Source organism: Podarcis erhardii (genome assembly GCF_964252035.2).
Source record: "Podarcis erhardii genome assembly, chromosome: 14".
NCBI lineage: Eukaryota > Metazoa > Chordata > Lepidosauria > Squamata > Lacertidae > Podarcis > Podarcis erhardii.
Window position 1 is genome coordinate 42,412,469 of NC_138503.1, and position 20,967 is coordinate 42,433,435.

At 42.4% G+C, this 20,967-nt stretch overlaps 1 protein-coding gene across 2 annotated transcripts in view; it reads left to right on the top strand.

Moving 5' to 3' along the window:
- Positions 1 to 20,967, top strand: part of PDGFA (platelet derived growth factor subunit A) — a 61,155-nt gene that overhangs the window by 22,748 nt on the left and 17,440 nt on the right. For both annotated transcript variants that reach the window (XM_081840106.1, XM_081840107.1), the window contains exons 3-4: positions 15,051 to 15,155; positions 16,653 to 16,840. In XM_081840106.1, the coding sequence (XP_081696232.1) occupies positions 15,051 to 15,155; positions 16,653 to 16,840 (293 nt within the window). The remainder of the gene's footprint in view (positions 1 to 15,050; positions 15,156 to 16,652; positions 16,841 to 20,967) is intronic.

The window sequence follows — 20,967 nt, forward strand, 5'->3', positions numbered from 1 at the left end:
GAGACACCCTGGTCTACTGCCGAGTCAAATGTTTCTTTTGTCAAGGCGGCAGTAGTTGGGATCTTTCTCTAGTGCAATGAGCAGGCGTCTCTGTGACCTCCCCTCCAGTGTTGTACTTCATTAGCTGCAGCCAATATGGCCGGTAGTCAAGGTGATGATGGGAGTTGCTGTGCAACAACATCTGCAGGGCATAGCTTGCTGTCAAGTAGCAACAGTGCCTTGCCCATGGGCTTCCTTGGAGGCATCTGATGGGCCATTGTGGGGGAACACGATGCTGAACTAGGTGAACCGCTGGTCTTCGGTATTAAGTCTGCGATGGCCCATTTTGTTCATGTCATCAGTTGATGTTGTGGTGATAAAGTACTATATACACTTCTTAGAGTGTAAGCCCATTGAAGACAGCGTGACTTACATTGGAGTAACCCAAATGCTGTGGTCTAAACCACTAAGCTTCTTGGGCTTGCCGATCAGAAGGTCAGCGGTTCGAATCCCCACGAACATGTGAGCTCCCGTTGCTCTGTCCCAGCTCCTGCCAACCTAGCAGTTCAAAAGCACGCTAGTGCAAGTAGATAAATAGGTACTACTGTGGTGGGAAGGTAAACAGTGTTTCCATGTGCTCTTGTTTTCGTCACGGTGTTCCATTGCGCCAGAAGCGGTTTAGTCCTGGCCGCATGACCCGGAAAGCTGTCTGTGGACAAACGCCGGCTCCCTCAGCCTGAAAGCCAGATGAGCGCCACAACCCCATAGTCGCCTTTGACTGGACTTAACCATCCAAGGGTCCTTTACATTTTACCTTTATTACACCACAAGTCTATGTTAATATCTCCCGATATTAGTATCATAAAGAGTACACCCATTGACATAAATGGGACTTTAAGAAAGACCAGATTTGAATCCAATCCTGCCCCATTCTTTGTTTACTATCCAACCTGAATAAGTTTCCCTCTCTCCAAATACCTTAATTCAGATGTTCATAAACCGCAAATAACAAATAAAGCAAAATACAGATAACAAACAAAGCAGGTGTTAGCAGTGGTACCTTCCAATTTTAGATATGTGCAGCATGGAGTCTACAGTTTTTAACCCAGCAAAGTCTTGTCATAAAGAACTGTGGGTTGATGGTGCTGCTGTTGGAACATCCTGCCTTATTAGCATAAGATGTAAAGCAAAACCAGTCCAGTCCAAAGCCTCCATCTCATAAAATATCTGGGCGATGTACCACAATATGTATGCATTTAAACATAAAGCACCATTAAAAACAGCACAAGATCATCATTAAGATTGCTGGCTAGTTAGCAAAAATGTTATTCCAAGAGATTCTTGGAAAGTGAGGATGCCTGCCGCATCTCTGCAGGAAAAGCATTTGACAGCATGGAGTTAGTGACGCTAGATGCCTGTCTTCCGGTGGAGGTTGGCTGGACCTCCTGTATCATGGGGGACGACTAGTAGGACTCAATCTGCAAAATCTTGGGGATTGAGTTAGGATTTTAGGATTGGGATATTGTATGTAGGAAACATATAGAACCTATGGATGATACACATTCTGACCTTTATTTGTTCCATTTTAAAATATGGAGGTTGTTAAAATACAATGAGATTCAAGAATCAGGTTGTTCATGTGGGTTTTTGTTTTTTTTAACAGATTGTTTTAAAGTTTATTTTTAAAACCCTAAGTAAGAAAGGTTCATATGCTGAGCTAGGATCTTATGTGAGAAAAATCAATGCATCTTTCTTTGGAGAATGATTGAGTATGCTGAGGCAAAGAAAGTAGCCACAAGTCCGGAGGAGAGAAAAACCCCATGTTACAGTGGATCATTAAAGGCTATTTAAGATCAAAACCACTTTCTAGTCCCATTTACTTCAAAGGAGACTCCAGAACTGTAATTTAAAAACCACTGGGCTAGATTCCCAACTGAACATTAGTCGCTGGATCAGGCCCAAAGGCCCATCTTGCTCTGAGTTCTGGGGTTTGGGGAGAAAGTAAGAGTGAAGGCCAAGTGAGGATTGCATCATGTATTACTTTTGAAACTCAAAAATTTAATTCTGCATATGAAACACATGCAGATGATATAATTAACAGTGTGTGGATAACTATTAATAAGGGCTGTGAGCGTTAATCACTAGACAAGTTCATGGACGCTCTAGTTAGTTAACTGATAGGACCCAATTGTAATTGGTGGGGCTGAAGATAAGGGCATTTGATTATTTTTGAGGCTGGCTTGATACGGATTATAAGCTCATTGGGGCAGCGCCTGGGTTTTTGGTTTTGTTTTGGCTGTTCTTCTCCATTGTGCCATGCCTATTGAAGTTACTATGTAGTAATACCACTGCTGGAATACTGCGTACGGTTCTGGGCACCACAATTTAAGAAGGAGATTGGCAAGCAGGAACGTTTGCAGAGGAGGGCGACCAAGATGATCCAAGAGTCTGGAAACCAAACGGTTGAGGGAATTGGGGATGTTTAGCCTGAAGAAGAGAGGATGGAGAGGATATGAGATAGCTATCTTCAAATATCTCAAGGGCTGTTACATGGAAGAGGGAACAAGCTTGTTTTCACTTGCTCTAGAGAATAGGACCTGAACCAGTGGCTTCAAGTTAAAAGACAGGAGATTGTGTCCCAGTAAGAGCTGATTGACCGTGGAACGGTCTCCCTCGGAAGGTGGTAGACTCTCCTTCCTTGGAGGTTTTTAAAGCAGAGGTTGGGTGGACATCTGTCATGTACAATCTAGTTGAGATTCTTGCATTGCAGGGAGTTGGACTAGATGATCTACAATTTTATGATTCTGTGAAATGTTAAAAATGACCCTCTGAGAAAGGGGTTTATTATTAAGCTGTATGTTTAAGTCATGTTTCCTTTAGCATCTCAAAAAAGGCATTTATTTATGTTGACTTAGTTTAAAACCAGTAACCCTTTTTATAAATCTAACTTGTTTTAAGTTGCTCCTGTAAGACGTTGTAACTTCAAATCCACATGGTGCTAGCTTTTGAAGTGTTTTAACTTCCATTGTTTTGATATTGCTTGCAACCACCACCACCAATTCAAGGGTTTTTTGCTCCTTTCCTGGTGAAGTACACTCCAAACCACAGGCGTGATGGCACATATTTTCCCCCCTTCCATCTTTCAAATCCTACGTTGGAGTCCAGCTCCCTCAGCCCCAGTTAGCAATGATAAGAGACACTGTCCAAAAGATCTGTATTTTTTTAATATAAAAAATGTGTTCATCAAGTTTTGTACAGTCTAAATCTTACAATAGAGTAACAATAACAACAAAACAAATACAGGTCTCTTGCTACAGAAATGAGTTAAAGAAACAAAGATGGCATCACATTCGTTTATCGAATTGCTCCAGAAATCTACCTGGATGGCTACAGGTGAGGAATTTATAAATGTGAGAAATTGAGACCATGCATTTGTAAACACATCAGGTTTATGGGAACTACATGAGATCAGTACTACCACACTGCTTTTTTTTTAAAAAAAAAATGTTTAAAAGCAGATGAGCAGTCAACTAAAAAGCAAACATTCAATTAGGTAAAGTCTTAAAATAATAAGGCTTGCTCAGAAAAGGTGTATAAGTCATGGCTTACTAAGGACTTGGAGGGGCAGTTAATTTTGCCTGCATGTTGACAACCAAACCACAACTTGTTTTGAAATGAGAACGACAACACAATGATGCATTCCACCCCAGGAGAGTCACGTGGTTCGTTTTAAAGGTACTGCAGGCACCTGGCTTGCGTCTATTCATCTTACTGTACACCTGAGGCATGAAATGATTTCATGACCGCAGGCTCTGGTTGGGTGTGATTCCTCGAGAAAGTAAAAGGAAAGGGGTTGGTTTGTTTACCGAGCTGTTGGGTGTGAGCTCTGCTGTTAACATAAGTCAGACGCCAAACAGGGCATGACCTAATACAAAGGCCTTGTGAAATCTGCATGCGGATGGGTTAAAAATAAGAAGGGCTGGAGGTGCAAAGTTTTAGGACAGCAAAAAGGCGCAGAAACAGGGAGATCATTACATGCTCTCTTAACCAGCAGAGTGTAATTGATTTTGTTTTCCTTTTTTCTCTTCATTTTCTTGACGGCCACCCACTTGGCAATTTTTAATGCATGTTACCCATTCTCCTTTAATGTGTTTGCAGAAGCTCTGAAATTAAAACAGGCCGTGGGAATGTAGTGTAGCTGCAGCCAACTCTCCTATCTGTTCATCATGAATAAAAATAAGGCAAGCAAACGTCCATCCACCTACTCAGAGGGGGAGGACAGGAAGACGTGGGTTTTTGTCTACCGGGAGATGGATGGAGGCTAAACACTGGGAGGAACTTGGTGGTTGTAAGAGCAGTTCAACAATGAAAGATGCTGCATTAGGAGGTGTGGTCCAAGTCTACCCCTCTTTTAAAAGAGCTGCATTGGTTGTTCCAGGTCCAGTTCAATGCCCAGTTCGAATGCTCACATTAGTGTTTAAAACCCCAAGTGACTTAGGCCCCAGATATTGGAAATAACACCTCCTTCCCTACAGGCCCCCTTGGATGTTAAGATCAGCAGAGGGGACTCTTGGTATTTCCACTGCCCTCAGAAATTTGTGTGTTGGCGGCCCAGAAGAGGCCATTCTCTGGCATCCTCTCAGTTATGAAATTCCCTCAGTACAGAGGTGGGTCTGGCACCTTCAAAGTACAGTTTTCGGCGAATGTTGTTTATCTTGGCCTCTGATAACTGAATTGTATATTTTTAGGACCCACCCTACTTTTGTGACCCGTTCCTTTTAATCTGTTTTCAGTGTTGAGTTTTACATTGTTGTCACCTGCCCTGGGGCCTGAGGGTGGGCAATAAATTAAATGACTAATAGCGGTAATACCCTTTGGGCATCACAGTTGCCCTGCTTTAACTGAAACCTGAGCTTCAAATGTCATGAAATGAGGTACTAGAATCCTGAGGAATTCAAACTGAATACATTTTTTAAAAAAAATTCTACTTCACATTATCCAAAAAACAGAAAACAAAACCACCCTTCAAGAAGCCAGCTAAGGAGAGATTTTCAATTTTAGTCTCAAATATCAACTGGTGTTCCAGATAATATGATTCTGAAGTATCACAGCACATTCTGCTACCTGGTTCCCATCAAATTCTGCTGCACATAGAGATCCAACTTGAACATAATACCCTAGAGCATTTTGCATGCTGGCCTACAGCTGTGGTTCGCAGGTAAAGATCAGTAGTCAAGGGTCTTTCAGGGAAGCTTATCTCCGCTGTTGAGTCAGAGGTCATAGCTCTGTGGTAGATAAACTTTTTCATTCCATGAGTCTCAGTCCCCAGCTTCTCCAAACTGGGGAAAACCTGCTGGCTGAAATTTTGGAGAGCTCCTGCCTGTTAGTGTAGAGTAGACAGTAGTGAGATGGGCCTAAGGGTATTACTTGGTGTAAGGCACCGTCCTAGCCTATATGTGTTACTAAAGGTAAAGTACCCCCACCCTTGACCCAGCATGGCTTCTTTTGTCTTTTTGCTCAAGTATTGTGTCTCTTTTTGTAGAGTTGGAAGGGGACCCTTTTAATATTGCTTTTCATGCAGAAAACTCCCAATTCTACTGTCTCCAGATTGGGAAAAATTCAGGTACCTGGTTTGGGGAAAGACCATGAAGAACTGCTGTCATCCAGAGAATAAACTAAACCTAAACCGACTGTATCAGGAAGCAATTCTGCCCTCTGCCATTCTAATTACATGCAAGTAATCTGGCACTGTGGGTTAAACTACAGAGCCTAGGACTTGCCGATCAGAAGGTCGGCGGTTCGAATCCCCGCGATGGGGTGAGCTCCCATTGCTCGGTCCCTGCTCCTGCCAACCTAGCAGTTCGAAAACACATCAGAGTGCAAGTAGATAAATAGGTACCACTCTGGCGGGAAGGTAAACGGCATTTCCATGCGCTGCTCTGGTTCACCAGAAGCGGCATAGTCATGCTGGCCACATGACCCGGAAGCTGTATGCCGGCTCCCTCGGCCAATAAAGAAAGATGAGTGCCGCAACCCCAGAGTCGGTGACAACTGGACCTAATGGTCAGGGGTCCCTTTACCTTTAATTTGTTGAGAGCTGGCGGGGTATAGTGGTTAGCTTGTTAGATTAGGACCTGGGAGACTAGGGCTCAAGTTCTCACTTGGCCATGAAACTCACTGAGTGACCTTAGGCCCGGTCACTTCCTCTCACCTAACCTACCTCACAGGGTTGTTATTGAGATTAAATTAGGAGGGAGGGAAAATGATGCATGCCACATTGAGTTCCTTGGAGAAAAAGGTGGGGGAATGAATGAACAGAAAGATAATAAGAACAGCCCTCCTGGATCAGACCAACGGCCCCATCTAGTCTTAGCGTCCTGTTCTCACAGTCACCTTAGGCAACTGCCTTACGCTGAGTCACAACACTGGTCCATCTTCCTCAGTATCGACTACACTGGCCGGCAGAGGCTCTTAAGAACATTAGCAGATCCCACAGGATCAGGTCGATTATTTCTTTTTTTTGTTTGAATGCTGGTTTTAATGTCCATCTGTGTTTATTTGTTTAAAATAATGGCAGGCTGCGTTGAGGTGCCGTGGCAAAAAAAAAAAAAAAAAAAAAGCGCAACCATATAAGTAAATTATGCAGCTAGTAGCTTCATGGCTGAGCAGGGATTTGAACACAAGCTTATTCCAGCCCTAATCTTTCTCTCTAACCACATACCAGCTTTCTCAATTGTTCAATAGTCCATCCAGATTCACACCCTTTGATCCTTTTAAATTATGCTTCAGTGCAACTGTGCTTTAATCCATACTATTTTTAGCTGCGTTTTAATGATTTTTAGAAGGCTTTTTTTTTGCTGTTGATGCTGTTATTCATATTGCCTTATTCTGTTTCATAATAGATTGTTCTTCCCTTTTTTTGTTGAGCTGCCCAGAGGATATGTGTGGTTAATGGCCAGCGTATAAAATGACAATAGTAATTTTTTTTGTTCTCTCCATTGGCTCCTGCTTCACTTTTTTTTTTTTTTTTTTTTTTTTTTGCTGCATCATGCATGCTTTTTATTCTGGCTGCTTTATTGCTCCAGATATAAATGATCCCGTTATCATGTTATAAACATATTGCATGATGAGTCAGCCTTCCACCCACTTGAGGGTGATCAGGTGTTGAAAATGTTCAACATGATGAATCAACTCCCCAAAATCACAAGATACGTTTGAGAAATCACAAGGGTTTGGTTTCCCCCACAAGATACGTACATTCAGGCTTCTTGTTAGTTTCTCGTTTTACTTATAAACTGCTACCAAGTTGTTCCAACTTTCCCTATGAAACTTCTGTGCATCAAGATAATCGGATTTGAGCCCACAGCCAGTCTCCGCCAGTTGCATTCCCTAAGCATCGTCATGTTGAAATTCCCCATTTTGCTGCAAATGGCATTTTTGCAAACCACAACATTGATAATAAGAGCTCTTAATGTGCTGGCATCTTGCTAATTTCACTCCCATCTCTTTCCCCGCATTCTAGCTTTCGGTTGCCTGGCCATTCTCCCCAACTGCTTCATTGTCTTCCGATAAGCAAAATGCCAAGTTTTCTATCTTTGCTTTTTCTCATGGCCCTTGAACCATGTGGTTGGATTATTTAAGGAACAGGACATGTTTGGATACAGTCCCAGAGTCTGCAGTTGTTTCAGATGCCACTCTGAAAGGTTAAGGCTCCTCTGTAAAAGATTGGTTCTGCAACAGAGAGGCTGAAAAGGAAAACCCAACGAGTTGCTTCTTGTTCTCAAATTATTTGAGTTATTTTATTATTAAAAATAGTCAGAAGAGTTTATAGTTTATAGAGGCAGCATTGTTACTACGCAGAGGGGGAGCTGCAATCATCAAATTTATGCTAGGTGCTGTGCAATGATAATTAAACATCCCAAGGCACTGCCTTCCAGGCTTTCATTCTGAAAATCTGCCAGAATTAAAGTCCACCTTTTTATATATTTCTCACATTTATATCCTATTTTTTCTTCTTCCAAGGATCTGAAGGCCATGTAAATAGTTCTTCATCCTCCCAAGAATTCTCTGAGGTGGATTAGGCTGAGAGATCATAGTGGGACTGTGGTACTCCAATGAGCTTTATGAGGATTTGAAACTGGGTCTCACCTGTTCATGCTGTAACTGTTATACCATACTTGCTTTCTAGTGGGTACCCACTTCCTGTTTGACAACTGAGGTCCTGTCTTCTCCACTCCACCCACGATCGTACACAATTTCGCCCCCCCTCCAAAAAAGTGCTTTTCAGGGCTGTGATCTTGCACAGTGCCCCAAAATGCGTATTTTTGGGCGCTCTGCCTGAAAAAGTACTTGTGGGGGGAACTGCAGTGCGAGATCACAGCAACCAAAATGGCCGCTGTGCTCTTGTGATATGAAAAATGGGAAGATGGAGCCCCGGATTTGGGCTTCAGGGTGTTCGAAGGCATAGGATGGTTGCGTAAGCAGGAGTTTTCTTCAGCAGCTGGTGGAATGCCAACGCTGATAGAGATGCTGTTGTTTCAGCAGAGAGGGCATTACACAACACTGGGGCCACTGGTGAGAAAGCCCTGCTTCTGTGTTAACCACAAGCAGATAATAATAAGGCTGTGGCAAAACGACCTGGGTTGCATTAGCCAGCCATATTGCCCTTAGCAGGCAGTGTAGAGCAGGGGTAGGCAACCTAAGGCCCGGGGGCCGGATGCAGCCCAATTGCCTTCTCAGTCTGGCCCGCGGACAGTCCAGGAATCAATGTGTTTTTACATGAGTAGAATGTGTCCTTTTATTTAAAATGCATCTCTGGGTAATTTGTGGGGCCTGTCTGGTGTTTTTACATGAGTAGAATGTGTGCTTTTATTTAAATTGCATCTCTGGGTTATTTGTGGGGCATAGGAATTGTGGGGCATATAGTCCGGCCCACCACACGGTCTGAGGGACGGTGGACCGTCCCACGGCTGGAGAAAGGTTGCTGACCCCTGGAATAGAGGAAGACTGTTTTTCAGGTATCCTACTCCAGAGTTACTTAAGGCTTTGTATGCAAGTAGCAGAATCTTAAAACTGGGATTGATGGCTAAGAGGCAGCCAGTGTTGATTCCAAATTGATTGCAGATATCCTCTTCTGTGCTTAACTGAATTGTGCTAAAAGTATCTGCTGTCCTCCAGTCCTTCATTGTATTCTTCTGAGCCTAGAAGGCTTAACAATTTGCTCAATATTGGAGGCTGAAATGTGGAACAACCTGGATGGTTATACAGAACCAATTTTATTAAGCACAGCCTGTCAAAGACCAGCATTGCAGTATCAAACACTGAGGCGTGCCTGGATTTCAGTTGAGTGATATGGACCAGTGGAAAAATGCATGGCTACTGAGAATTTTATCTGTTTGAACTGGGTTCGATAAGCTTTGGCTGGGATCCAAATTGCCCTCTATGATTGCTGAATATACTTCTGTGCATCTTGGAACTAATGAAGACCATTCATGAGGGTGGTAGGACAAATGTGGGTGCGATCTCATTCATGGGAGTGGAGAAAGTAATCATCTTGTGAGGATCAAATATATAGCCCACTTTCAAGGCTATATTGCAAGGAAACACACCAGTGGATTTTGGTGATTGTGTTTCATGCATCATAAAAATGTTGTTAGGTTTCAAACCTCAGAGCCCATTTAATTGTATATAAAAAGTCCTGGATGTGTAGAGAGAGTGAGTTGGCCACAAATATTGAAGCTCCTGAAACAAGAAGGGCGGCCCCACTCATTCCTAAAAGGGTGTTGCTGCCTCTGAAATCTGCCTCAAGTGACCCCGGATGTGTGTTGATAAGAGCTTGTTTGTTCAGCACTCTCCTTGATAACTGTACATTGGATAAATGTACACTTCCGCACTGCTATTAACTGTTTGTTTTGGAGAGGGCCCATAACTCAGAGGTAGAACCACATGCTGTGCATGTAGAAGGGCTATAGTTTAAAATCTCATTGGCTGGAAAAGCAGGAACTTTCAAATGCATACACACCATATCCGTAACAAACTACATTGCCCAGAATTATTGGGGGGGGGGGTGCTTTAAAGGTATAGTGTCCCATCTTCATATATTTATGCACTTCCTCAGTTCCAGGAGTAGCATTGTGGGTTTAAGTTGTCTTTTGGATGAGAGGAAACCCTCAGTACTTAAAAACGGCCTTGGGGACAGATGTAGGGCAGATGAAAGGAAGCATTTCTTTGCGGAACACATAGTTAAACTATGGAATTTGCTCCCGCCAGTCACTGCCTTGGATGACTTTAAAAGTGGGTAAGTCATGAAAGCACGCCAGTGAAAGTAGATAAATAGGTACCTCTGCAGCAGGAAGTTAAACAGCATTTCCTTGTGCTCTGGTTTCCATCATGGTGCTCTGTTGTGCTGGAAGCAGTTTAGTCCTGCTGGCCACATGACCCGGAAAGCTGTCTGTGGACAAACGCCGGCTCCCTCGGCCTGAAAGCAAGATGAGCGCTGCAACCCCATAGTCGCCTTTGACTGGACTTAACCATCCAGGGGTCCTTTACCTTTTTTACCTTTACCCAAGGCCATTAGATATTATGGTTACTAAACACGATGGCTTGTGTATTATTTCCCCAGGGTATCAGTCCCTGGGGGGCAACAGTAGAAGAGTGCTGCTGCAGTCATGTTCACTTTATGGGCTTCTCACGGGCATCTGGTTAGCCTCTGTGAGAACAGAATGTCAGGCTAGATGTAGATGAGCCTTCCCTATAAGAAATACAGTCTTACTCATCTAATCTACATTAAAGAGACAAGAAAAAGATGCACACTCTTGTGTTTAAAGCAGTATTTCTGACTTGCACTTCCAAAAGGAAGACCAGAGTGGTTTGTGCCACTCTCAGAACAATAAAAAATATGAATCTCATGTAAAACAGCGTAACATGCTGTAATCGTGCCACTAAGTTCTATAAAACCCAGCTTTTATGGAGAGTTGTATGCAAATACCTGTCTAAACAAGTACATTTTTAAACAAGTAAATTTGCAGGTTGGCATCTCTTGGGAGGGATTGCCACGAACACCCTGTTCTTCTGTGAAGTTTACCTTAAGCTGCTGATGGAAGCAGGAACAAGGCCTAATCCGTAGGTTTTCATGGTCTCTGTGTGCTTTCATATGGAAGCTGGCATTTCCTACATTATGGACAGGTTGCATAAGAGCCTTGCAAAGAAGCCTGCAAAAGTTAGTTGCCCATAGAAATGTTTACTAGCCAGCCTGTCTTAGCATATCTGTGGCACATCAGTGACTTAGTAGTCCAAAACATTTCCTTCATAGGTTTTTAAGCAGAGGTTGAATGGTCATCTGTTACTTTAGCTGATGCTTTAGCTGGGATTCCTGAATTGCAGGGCATTAGTTGTTGCCTTAAACCTAAATTTATTTTGACATAAATAAATGGGGTATTCTCAGGAGTGTAAAGTATTCTGATCAGTTGACTAGTATCAATGATCACGAGTGTGTGTATGGGTGGGAGAGTAAATTGTGCAGGCAAAAGGCCATACAATAACAGCCAAGCTTTTTCACACATTTCCGTTCAGAGGGCTTTTTCGGTAGTGGCGCCCACCCTGTAGAATGGCCTCCCATCAGATGTCAAGGAAATAAACAACTATCTGACTTTTAGAAGACATCTGAAGGCAACCCTGTTTAGGGAAGTTTTTAATGTTTGATGTTTGACTGTGTTTTTAATATTTTGTTGGGAACCGCCCAGCATGGCTGGGGAAACCCAGCCAGATGGGTGGGGTCTAAATAATAAATTATTCTTATTCGTATGATTATGACTGTGTGGAGAGGGAGAAGAAGTTGTGCTTCCTGGCCTCACCTTCTTTGTCCGTATATTCGGGGAAGTGTTGCATGTTCATAGGCTCACTCCATTATTTTCTCTTTTTCCCCCGGGGGTGGGGTGGTGGCTGTGAGAGCACATGAGAGCACTGACAGAGCCAGAAGGTTTAGATGCACCCTATCCACTATGCAGTTGCATAGCGGTGCACAGAATATCCCCAAACAGCTACAATCTCATATCCCGTTCCCAACCTCCATGCAAAAACATGGGCAGGGGATAGAATGTTCTCTCTGTTGTGTATTTCTCTGTGATGACATCTTTTTAATGGGGTGGAGGAGTCAGGGTTACTGGACAATAGCTGCAGGGTGAAAAAGAAAGTCTTTGGGCCTTTTAAATAATGAAATAAATTGGAATGTTGTGGATACCAGGAGAGGATATATTGATTAAATATTATTCTTCCTCACTCACGCCTAGTGAGCTTGTAGCAGAGTACATTCTCCTGTATATTGCAGGAAGCTAGTTGGTAGATTAATTTGAATCTCTCATCCAGTCTAGCTTGTCCAGATTGGATTTGTTCCTGGTCAATTCCCCTTTAATTCCCTCTTAAAAAGAATAAAGACACAACAGTCTTCTCTTGAAAGTAACGAGAAGTTTACTTACATTCAGTTCACAGTAGGTTCTCTGAAGGCAGGCTTTAGCTTGTAGCTACAGAAGAAAGTGTGGGTTAATCCCACGTGGGGATTGAGCCTATGTGCTGCTGGCTGAGAGCCAGCAGACAGCAAAAGTATCAGGAGAGGAAGATGGCTGTGTGACCAGCCCTTTTATGGGGTCTCACAGGGTCACACTTATCTGCCTGGTCACACGGGGGAGGACCAGACCAGTGTCACAGGAAGTCCACCTGGCTGGAGTAACATCTCCCTGTGTGTCCACTTTTTGACTGCTTTCTGTGATGTTACATCCCACAAGATGAAAGGAAAATGTTTAGAGCAGGGGTCGGCAAACTGCGGTCTGCGAGCCGGATACGGCCTGAGGGGGTCGTTAAACCGTCCCTTGGCGTCCACTCAGTCAGTCCCCGTGTGGAGCTAAACCAGTGTGGCGCACTGGTTTAGCTCTGCGCAGGGACTGACTTCCGGGATGCAGCCACAGCTTCCTATTGGCTGCAGGAAGCTCCTGCAGCCAATAGGAAGCCACAGACACCACCTCCTCCCCCACCATGGCTCCGAAAGCCAGCGAGGAAAGATTGGGGGGCGTGTGCATGCTCACACGCGCAGGTGATCCGGCCTGCTGGCGGAAAAGTTTGCCGACCCCTGGTTTAGAGTATCTTCTTCACAATTAGCCATTAGGAAGAAGCAAACCTATTCCCACCTTCCAGTGCTTTGTCCCATGATTGCAAAGCTGCTGGGGTAATTGACAACAACAACAACAACAACAGCAACAACAACAATTTTTTATTTATACCCCGCCCTTCCCAGTTCAAAAACCGGACTCAGGGTGGCTAACAACAAATTTAAAACACTTATAACATTTAATTATAAAAGCAGCATAAAATACAGTATAAAAACATGAATAACAATAAAATTCAAAAATCAATTAGATAATCCCCAGGGCTAGCTGGCTGAATTGCTCCTACTTGGGCCAGCGAGGAGGCCAGGGGAGAATTAGCTGTGGGGTCTCAGAGCGGGTGATCTTCATAAAAGGGGAGGGGGAAAGGAAGAGAAGGGAAATAAAAGATCAGGCTGAATTCAAATGAAAGGCCAGGCGGAATAGCTCTGTCTTACAGGCCCGACGGAAGGAGGTTAAATCCTGAAGGGCCCTAGTCTCATGGGACAAGGAAAGCAAAGGAGTGATGCTCTGCTACAGTGAGCCAGTGCGTAGGTTCCTGGAGAGCCCTTTGCAAATGCTTTGCTGCTCGCTGGTCTGCTAGGACTAAGGTTTGGCATTGCATGCTTTAGGAATCCATGCTTGTGGTTCAGGTCTCTCCAGACTAACCGCAAGCTGAAAAACAGGAAATAGATAGGCACGAAAGACCTGGGGAGGATCAAAGCAGCTGCAAGCACATTTCTGGGAGCGGGCGCATTTGCGCTAAGCCAAGGCTTGTCTTAGTGTGACATATGGCCCAGGCCTTTTCTTCCATTGCTAGTGGAATGCTTGCCCCAGGGAGGCCTGCCTGGTGCCTTCCTTATAAACCTTTATTTTTGTTTATTTTTTTTTAAATAAACCTTTAGATGGCAGGTGAAAAGGTTCCTCTTCAACCAGGCCTTTGGCTGATTAATATCCTATTTTATTCAAAATGTGGTTGTGAGAAAGAGGGTTATTGTTTTGTTTTTATTCTGCATTTTGTGTTTTTATATTGTGTTTTTATGCCGTGTACCTCCCTGAGATCTGTGGGTGAAGGATGGTATGCAAATTTAATAAATAATAGTAAAAATGATTATTATTAATAATAAGTGCTTCTTTCCATTGTAGCACCTTTTCAGTGGTAGCATCCCAGCTAGCCGGTTAAGATATGACTGTTTCAGAGGGTACTTGAGCGCGCACAAAATTGCTTGCCCTGTGGTCTTGTTTATGTTTTCATGTTGTCATTTTTGACTTTTATGTTTTAATGTTTATTGTTTTTAATGAAACTTGGCATACTACAGGTGAGTATGAATCCTTCTCGTAGCAAAACAGATACACTGCCCAATATTCAACCATTCTAGAAAGAAAAAAAAGATTATTCTGATTGGAGCTTGAGAGTTTATTCATTATGGAAATAATCTCTGGCCTCCAGGCCTGAATTGCATCCTGAAGTTTTGTGGTTAGAGCAGTTAATTTTGCTTCCCTTAGTTTGGAATTTGACTCCCAAGTACTTGGCAAATAATCTGTTTCTTGCCTGTAGACATAAAATAGGTTTCCTGATATTTCTTGGAAAGGTATGTGTTAGATTTTTTTAAAAAAAATGTAATGGAGTTTATTGCTGCTAAGCCACTTCCCAAATGGTAGAGCTGGAAGGGAGAGGTATAAACGATATATATAAAACAAATAATTTCAAGGATGATTTCCTAGGAAAGTGGTTTTTGTTTCTGGCATAGAATGACTCTTTTAAAGTGCATGTGTGTAAAAGACTTAATGAAGGCTTAATCTAATGTTGGTTAATGTATTGCTCCTTTGTAATTGGAAAAATGTATATTCAAATGAAGTAGGTTCTTTTAAATAAATAAATAATAAGCAAATAAATAATAACAAACAGGGCTGACTGTTTTGTTGTCTCGTTTTTAGGATATGATGATCCGTCAGAGACAAACTTGATACCGCATAGCATTCACTCTGTCAAACACGGGCAAGAAAATCGTCCCAGACCTATTCGCAGGAAAAGAAGTGTTGGTAAGGAATGGGAAAACCAAACATATATTAAAAAAAAAAAAAAAAATGCCACGAGGTTGGGATAGAAGGACTGGTCCTGAAAAACGAGTCTTTTTTTAAGGGCAGAAAGAAAAATGACCTTATAAACCAGGCATAGGCAAACTCATCCCTCCAGATGTTTTGAGACTACAATTCCCATCATCCCTGACCACTTGTCCTGTTAGCTAGGGATGATGGGAGTTGTAGTCCCAAAACATCTGGAGGGCCAAGTTTGCCTATGCCTGTTATAAACCCAAGGAGGACACCCCCCATACACTTTTTTATTCTTATTTTCTGCTCTTTTGCACAAGTCAGTCAACTTCTAGTGGGGTAGCTCATCCAGAAAATTATTTCTTTTGCTGCAGGATGCTCATGTGGAAATGTGAGTTAGGAAATGCAGTGCAGTGTCTGTGCCTTTCAGTCGTTTTCAGATTAGGCGCCGGCCACAGACTGGTGCAACCCTGAGATCACGTTGGGAAGAGTTAATTAAATAATGGAAAGCCTAAGGGCTAAGCTGATGCCCAACGCAGCCTTCAACTTAACAGAATGTATCATACACAGCCTTTAACTTAACAAAATGTATCATACAAACTGCGGAGCTGGGAGGACGTCGCTGCAATTTATTTTAAAATATTACATCAATCTTCACCCTAATAAACAGTGCTGTTAATAGTAATGTTCTGGCAGAAGCAAGGGTGTTAGAATTAAATGGGTACTAATTGACCTTAAACAGCGGTGTTTTATGAGCGTGCATTTTTACAACTGATTCAGCAACCTGCTTGCTCTGAAGATACCCTCTGCCAGATCAAATATAATATCTGAACTATCAGAACAGAAGGCTGCTTTTAAAACAGAGCAGAATTGCTATCGTCTGGAGCCTGTTTTGCTATCACATAGACCTAGATTGCTACCCAGGACTGCCCACTGAAAGCTGCACTGCTTTTGCTCTTTATTTTTGCATTTATTGTTCCTGAGTCATTGTGGACTGTGTGCTGCTTGCATTTATTTATTTATTTATTTATTTATTTATTTATTTGAAATTACCCCCCCCCCCCTTTAAGCCAAAACGCAGAGCTTCATCACAGCTAGGCTGGTATGTTATTTCAGGTGTGATCAGAAGGCACAAATACGGTGACAATCATTTATACCTCACACAGGACAGGAAGAATAGACTCCCCTACAGTCCCACGGTGGACTTTGGAGAGATCTCCTTGGTTAGAGGATATTCTTGCATGCTATCTGTACAGTGTGCCAATATAGCCTTTTGTTCATCATGTCCTGAATGCCCTTATGGGTGAAGAATGCAAGGACATCCCATTATGCTTGTAACGATTCTTGTTTATTATATATTGCAAGAGCAGGGAGAGGGGTTCCCCCTAGCATTGCCACACGCAGACCAGGGATCCGGTACACAGCTGGCAGGCTTGTTTCAAAGCAGAGGCCGTCGCTTATCTGGGTACACCATTTCCCCCTCTGCAGAGGAAGCCATTCCTGCCGTCTGCAAAACGCGAACCGTTATATATGAGATACCTCGGAGTCAGATCGACCCGACGTCTGCTAACTTTCTGATATGGCCGCCGTGCGTGGAGGTGAAGCGTTGCACAGGCTGTTGCAACACCAGCAGTGTGAAATGCCAGCCGTCACGGATACACCACAGAAGCGTCAAGGTGAGGAGAAATGGAACTCAGGTGCAGCGGGGCGGGCGGGGGGGGGGTGTTTTGAGGGAAGAGGTGGTTCAGCATTTTGGTCGGATCCTGTCGTTTTCATTTTTCTCGCCTTGGCAGCCATGGGAGGTTATTCGGTTGTTTCTGTTTTGATTTTGGTTACGTATTCTGTGATTTTATCCCGTGAACCTGCCCCCCCCCCCCGAGATCTGCCTGTATAGGGCAGTATACAAATTGAATAATATTTTTTTAAAAATCATCATCATCATCCCTCAGTGTGAATTCCTACTGGTTCTCATTTGGTTACAACTTTGCTCAGCCTTTTTTATCCTGGGTATAGTCATACCTTGGTTCTTGAATGTAATCTGTTCCGGAAGAAAACGTTGGAAAACCAAGGTGTGGCTTCCGATTGGCTGCAGGAGCTTTCTGCACCCAATCGGAAGCCACGTTGGACATTCAGCTTCCCAAAAACATTTGCAAACTGAAACACTCACTTCCGGATTTGTGGTGTTCGGGAGCCAAGACGTTTGAGTACCAAGGCGTTTGAGCTGATTTCAGCTGATTTATTTATTTATTTATTTATTTATTTATTTATTTATTTATTTGCAGCTGATTTCATACTGCAAGTCTCATCACCCTTTGTTGGTATGGTCAGTAGTGGTACTAAATGACTGGATGACACCTAAATTGGGGAAAGCTGCCTTTTAGTTAAACTTTTTTTCCTGGAAGTGCGCTGCAAGCAGTGCTGATGGTAAACACTTTAAAGAATAGCTAAGCAAGTTAGCTGTTGTGGTGATAAATGAGGGCTCTTGCACACTTCCACTAGAGATTTGCTCCGATTCAGTGTTAAAAGAGTGGGATTTCCAGGGTAAAGTGGTGGAGCAAATGGAAAACCACTTAGAAACATGCCTAGAAATTACGGAACGAGCAGAAAACCACTCAAACCCATGCTTCCAAACAAAGTGTGGATGAACTCTGAGTGTAGTGACTTTCGGTGTGCAGTGCTTTTGTTTCTCTCCCATTATAAGCAAGAGCAAACTGGCCCATTTAGCTGTTTACAACCTAGGATGCTGCTTTATGCTGAGGGCTCATCCACATTTGAGTTGGGATAGCTCAGTCAGTAGAGCATCAGAATCTTAATCTGGATGGCCCTTGTGGTCCCTTCCAACAATTCTGTGGTTCGGTTTGTCCTGCCATTTCCCCCCAGGAAAATACACTGCTTACCACTGAATCGGAGCAAACATCAATTGGTTTTTCTGTCTGATGGACATTGGTTCCAATTCAGTGGCCAACAGCGGGTTTTCCTAGAGAAAGCAGTGGGAGAAACAAAAAAACCTTTTGGACCCAGTTTTCTAGACACAGGACAAGTGTCAGTGTAAACAAGCCCTTAGTCATCAGGCCATTTGTCTTTCTGGCTTAGTGGTTCTCCAGGTTTTCAGACAAGGCTCTCTCAGCTCTTCCTGAAGACATTTTGCATTCAAACAATTGTGTTCTACCCGAAGTTACTACCTTTTAGAGAAACCCTGAAAATTAAAACATCCATGCTCACACTGCAAGTGTGGCCTGGAACACACTAAATAATCCTTCGCCTTTTTGCAGGGAAGTATGTAAAGAATGAAGTGGCACAGATTAGGGGTGGTGTTTTGTTTAAAAAATAATTTTTTTTTGTTTTGTTTTATCCCCCTCTGGGGTCAGTTATGACCCCAAATGTGTAGGAATGCTAAATAGCATTAACAAGCAAACAGGCCTGATTATGCCTTTCCCACAAACTCCCACAGCCTTGTTCTTGATTTTAAATGATAAAATGACTCAGGGGACATTTTGAATGTAAAAATCCTTGTACAGTCATGTTTCCTTAATTAAATATTATGTAGGCTAAATTGGGCTTTTATTTGTGGAAATACAGTGCTTTTGATCTGCTGGTGGGAGGGAAATGTGTTTCATATATTCTCATCTCCTGGGATTTGAGATTCCTTATGGCTTGATTCCACATTTACTCATTAGGCGAAATCCATTTTTTCTGCTTGCCACAATCTATCAAACAGACATTTTGGGAAATGAGTGGTATTTGTTTGTTAGGTTGGGCTTGGTCCCCCTGTTAACTCTATGCTGGTTCAAATCAGCAGCACCCATTTGCCAATGCATCTGCGACACACACACACACACACACACACACACACACACACACACATATCCCTTCCATCTTCACAATTTTATGATTCCATGAAAAGTAAAACACATAAACAACAAATTCAGGAAACTCCTCCCAAGACCTGATAGATAAAAGCTTTGAAAAGAAAGTATTCATTCAAATATATTTTGAATACCGGTCTTGTTTTGTATGAAAGAGAATAGGAAGAGGTTTGTATCAACTTTATTAATTTAATCTGCACATTTTAAGTGTCAGCACATGTATACTTAGTGCTCCTCATCGGGTCAGCAGGTCTTTGGGTTTATGAATGAGGAAAACTGGTCATTGATGGGAGCTATTATGTATATGTTTTGTGCAGACATATAGCTGAAGAAGTGAATAATGCGAAATAGATAAGTACCGGTAATCTGTATTATATAACAGAGAAGCAAATTTCGTACAATAGTAAGTTCCTGTGAAAGAGCTTTATCAGTGGGGAAGGAAGTTTTTTAACACGAAAAGCTCCAGTAAAAATATCAAGATAAAATTTCGTTGGAGCAAATGTTATTGTAGTAATTGATAAGATATTGCCTGCCTGGTTTGTTTCCCTTTTTTGCTGTGCAAATAGGTAGGCTTTTCAGCTGGTGCTGATAACTCCTTTATTTAAAATTGGTGCCAAGATTTCAATATGATAGAATTCACCTTTGCACAATAATGTTCCCTGTACATAGAAAACCATTATGTCAAGAAGGAGACCAGGTTGCTGTGTTTTCTCATTAGAAGTGTGGACTGCCTTATACGGAGTCACCACTGGCCCATCTACAGGAGCATCTAGACCTCTGGCTAGCAGCAACAGCAGCAGCTGTCCATGGTCCTGGGCACTTGCTCCCCAAGATCATTTTTTTTTTAGCTGGAGACATCTGTAATTGAACTTCCCTGGTTAATAGCCCCTAAAATATAGCTATCTCACCTGCCCACACATACTTGGGTTTCCTTTCCTAATAGCCTGGAGATTGCTATCATCTGATTACTTTCTTTTATCTTCTACTTGCTTTATTACATTTGTATAAGTTCTTTGGGCAATTTCCATTAAAAGAAACCCCCCACCCAAAAACAATTTGTGATAAAACCACCAAAACAAAGCAAATCAATCTAGTAAAACCATAACATTCAAATTAATATGTATTTTAATTAATTGATTGTGATTATATGTAAACTGTGTTACTTTTACTGTTGTTAGCCGCTCTGAGCCCGGCTGGGGAGGGCGGGATATAAATAAAACATTATTATTATTATTATTATTATTATTATTATTATTATTAAAATTCCAGATGAAGCAAGCAATCAGTTAAACATTAAAAAGTAACAATCCAAATTTGTTGTTGTTCATTCGTCATATAAATACTTCAGTGGTCATCTTAGTAACCCTGTCCTAAATCTTCATTTCTTTCTGAAAGTCTAGGTGAAAAGATATGTATTTACTCACCTTTGCTGAAGAGGCCATATGCATCTTCTGCAGGACAAAATTCCATAGGCTGGGGTGGGGTGTGGGGTTGTACTCAGGATACCCTATCCTGTCCTGTCCTATAACTTGTGTTGATACGTAGCATTGGCAGTTAAATAAATGGAAGAACCTATAGAAGGCCTTCTGGAGAAGATTCGAAATACCTGGGCAGGTGTGTCTGGGAGAAAGCAACGCTACTTTGCAACTAAGGTAGCACAGCACCACATCGATCCAAATGCATCTTCCAACTCAGCAATTCTGCGATTCTCTCTCACCCACTTGTGTTAATCTTAAATTGAAAACAAACCACTTTGGGAAAGGGCGCAGTGCAGTCTTGATATTCAGATGTTGTTGCTGCATGCAACCTTCATCAGGCTTCCCGGAACCAATTCTATTTTCAAGTGAGTCCTTAAATACATATATATAGCTCCTCAATACGCTTGGCAAACATTAATTTTAAAAGCAAAGGAGGATCAGAGACAAATCTAATTAACC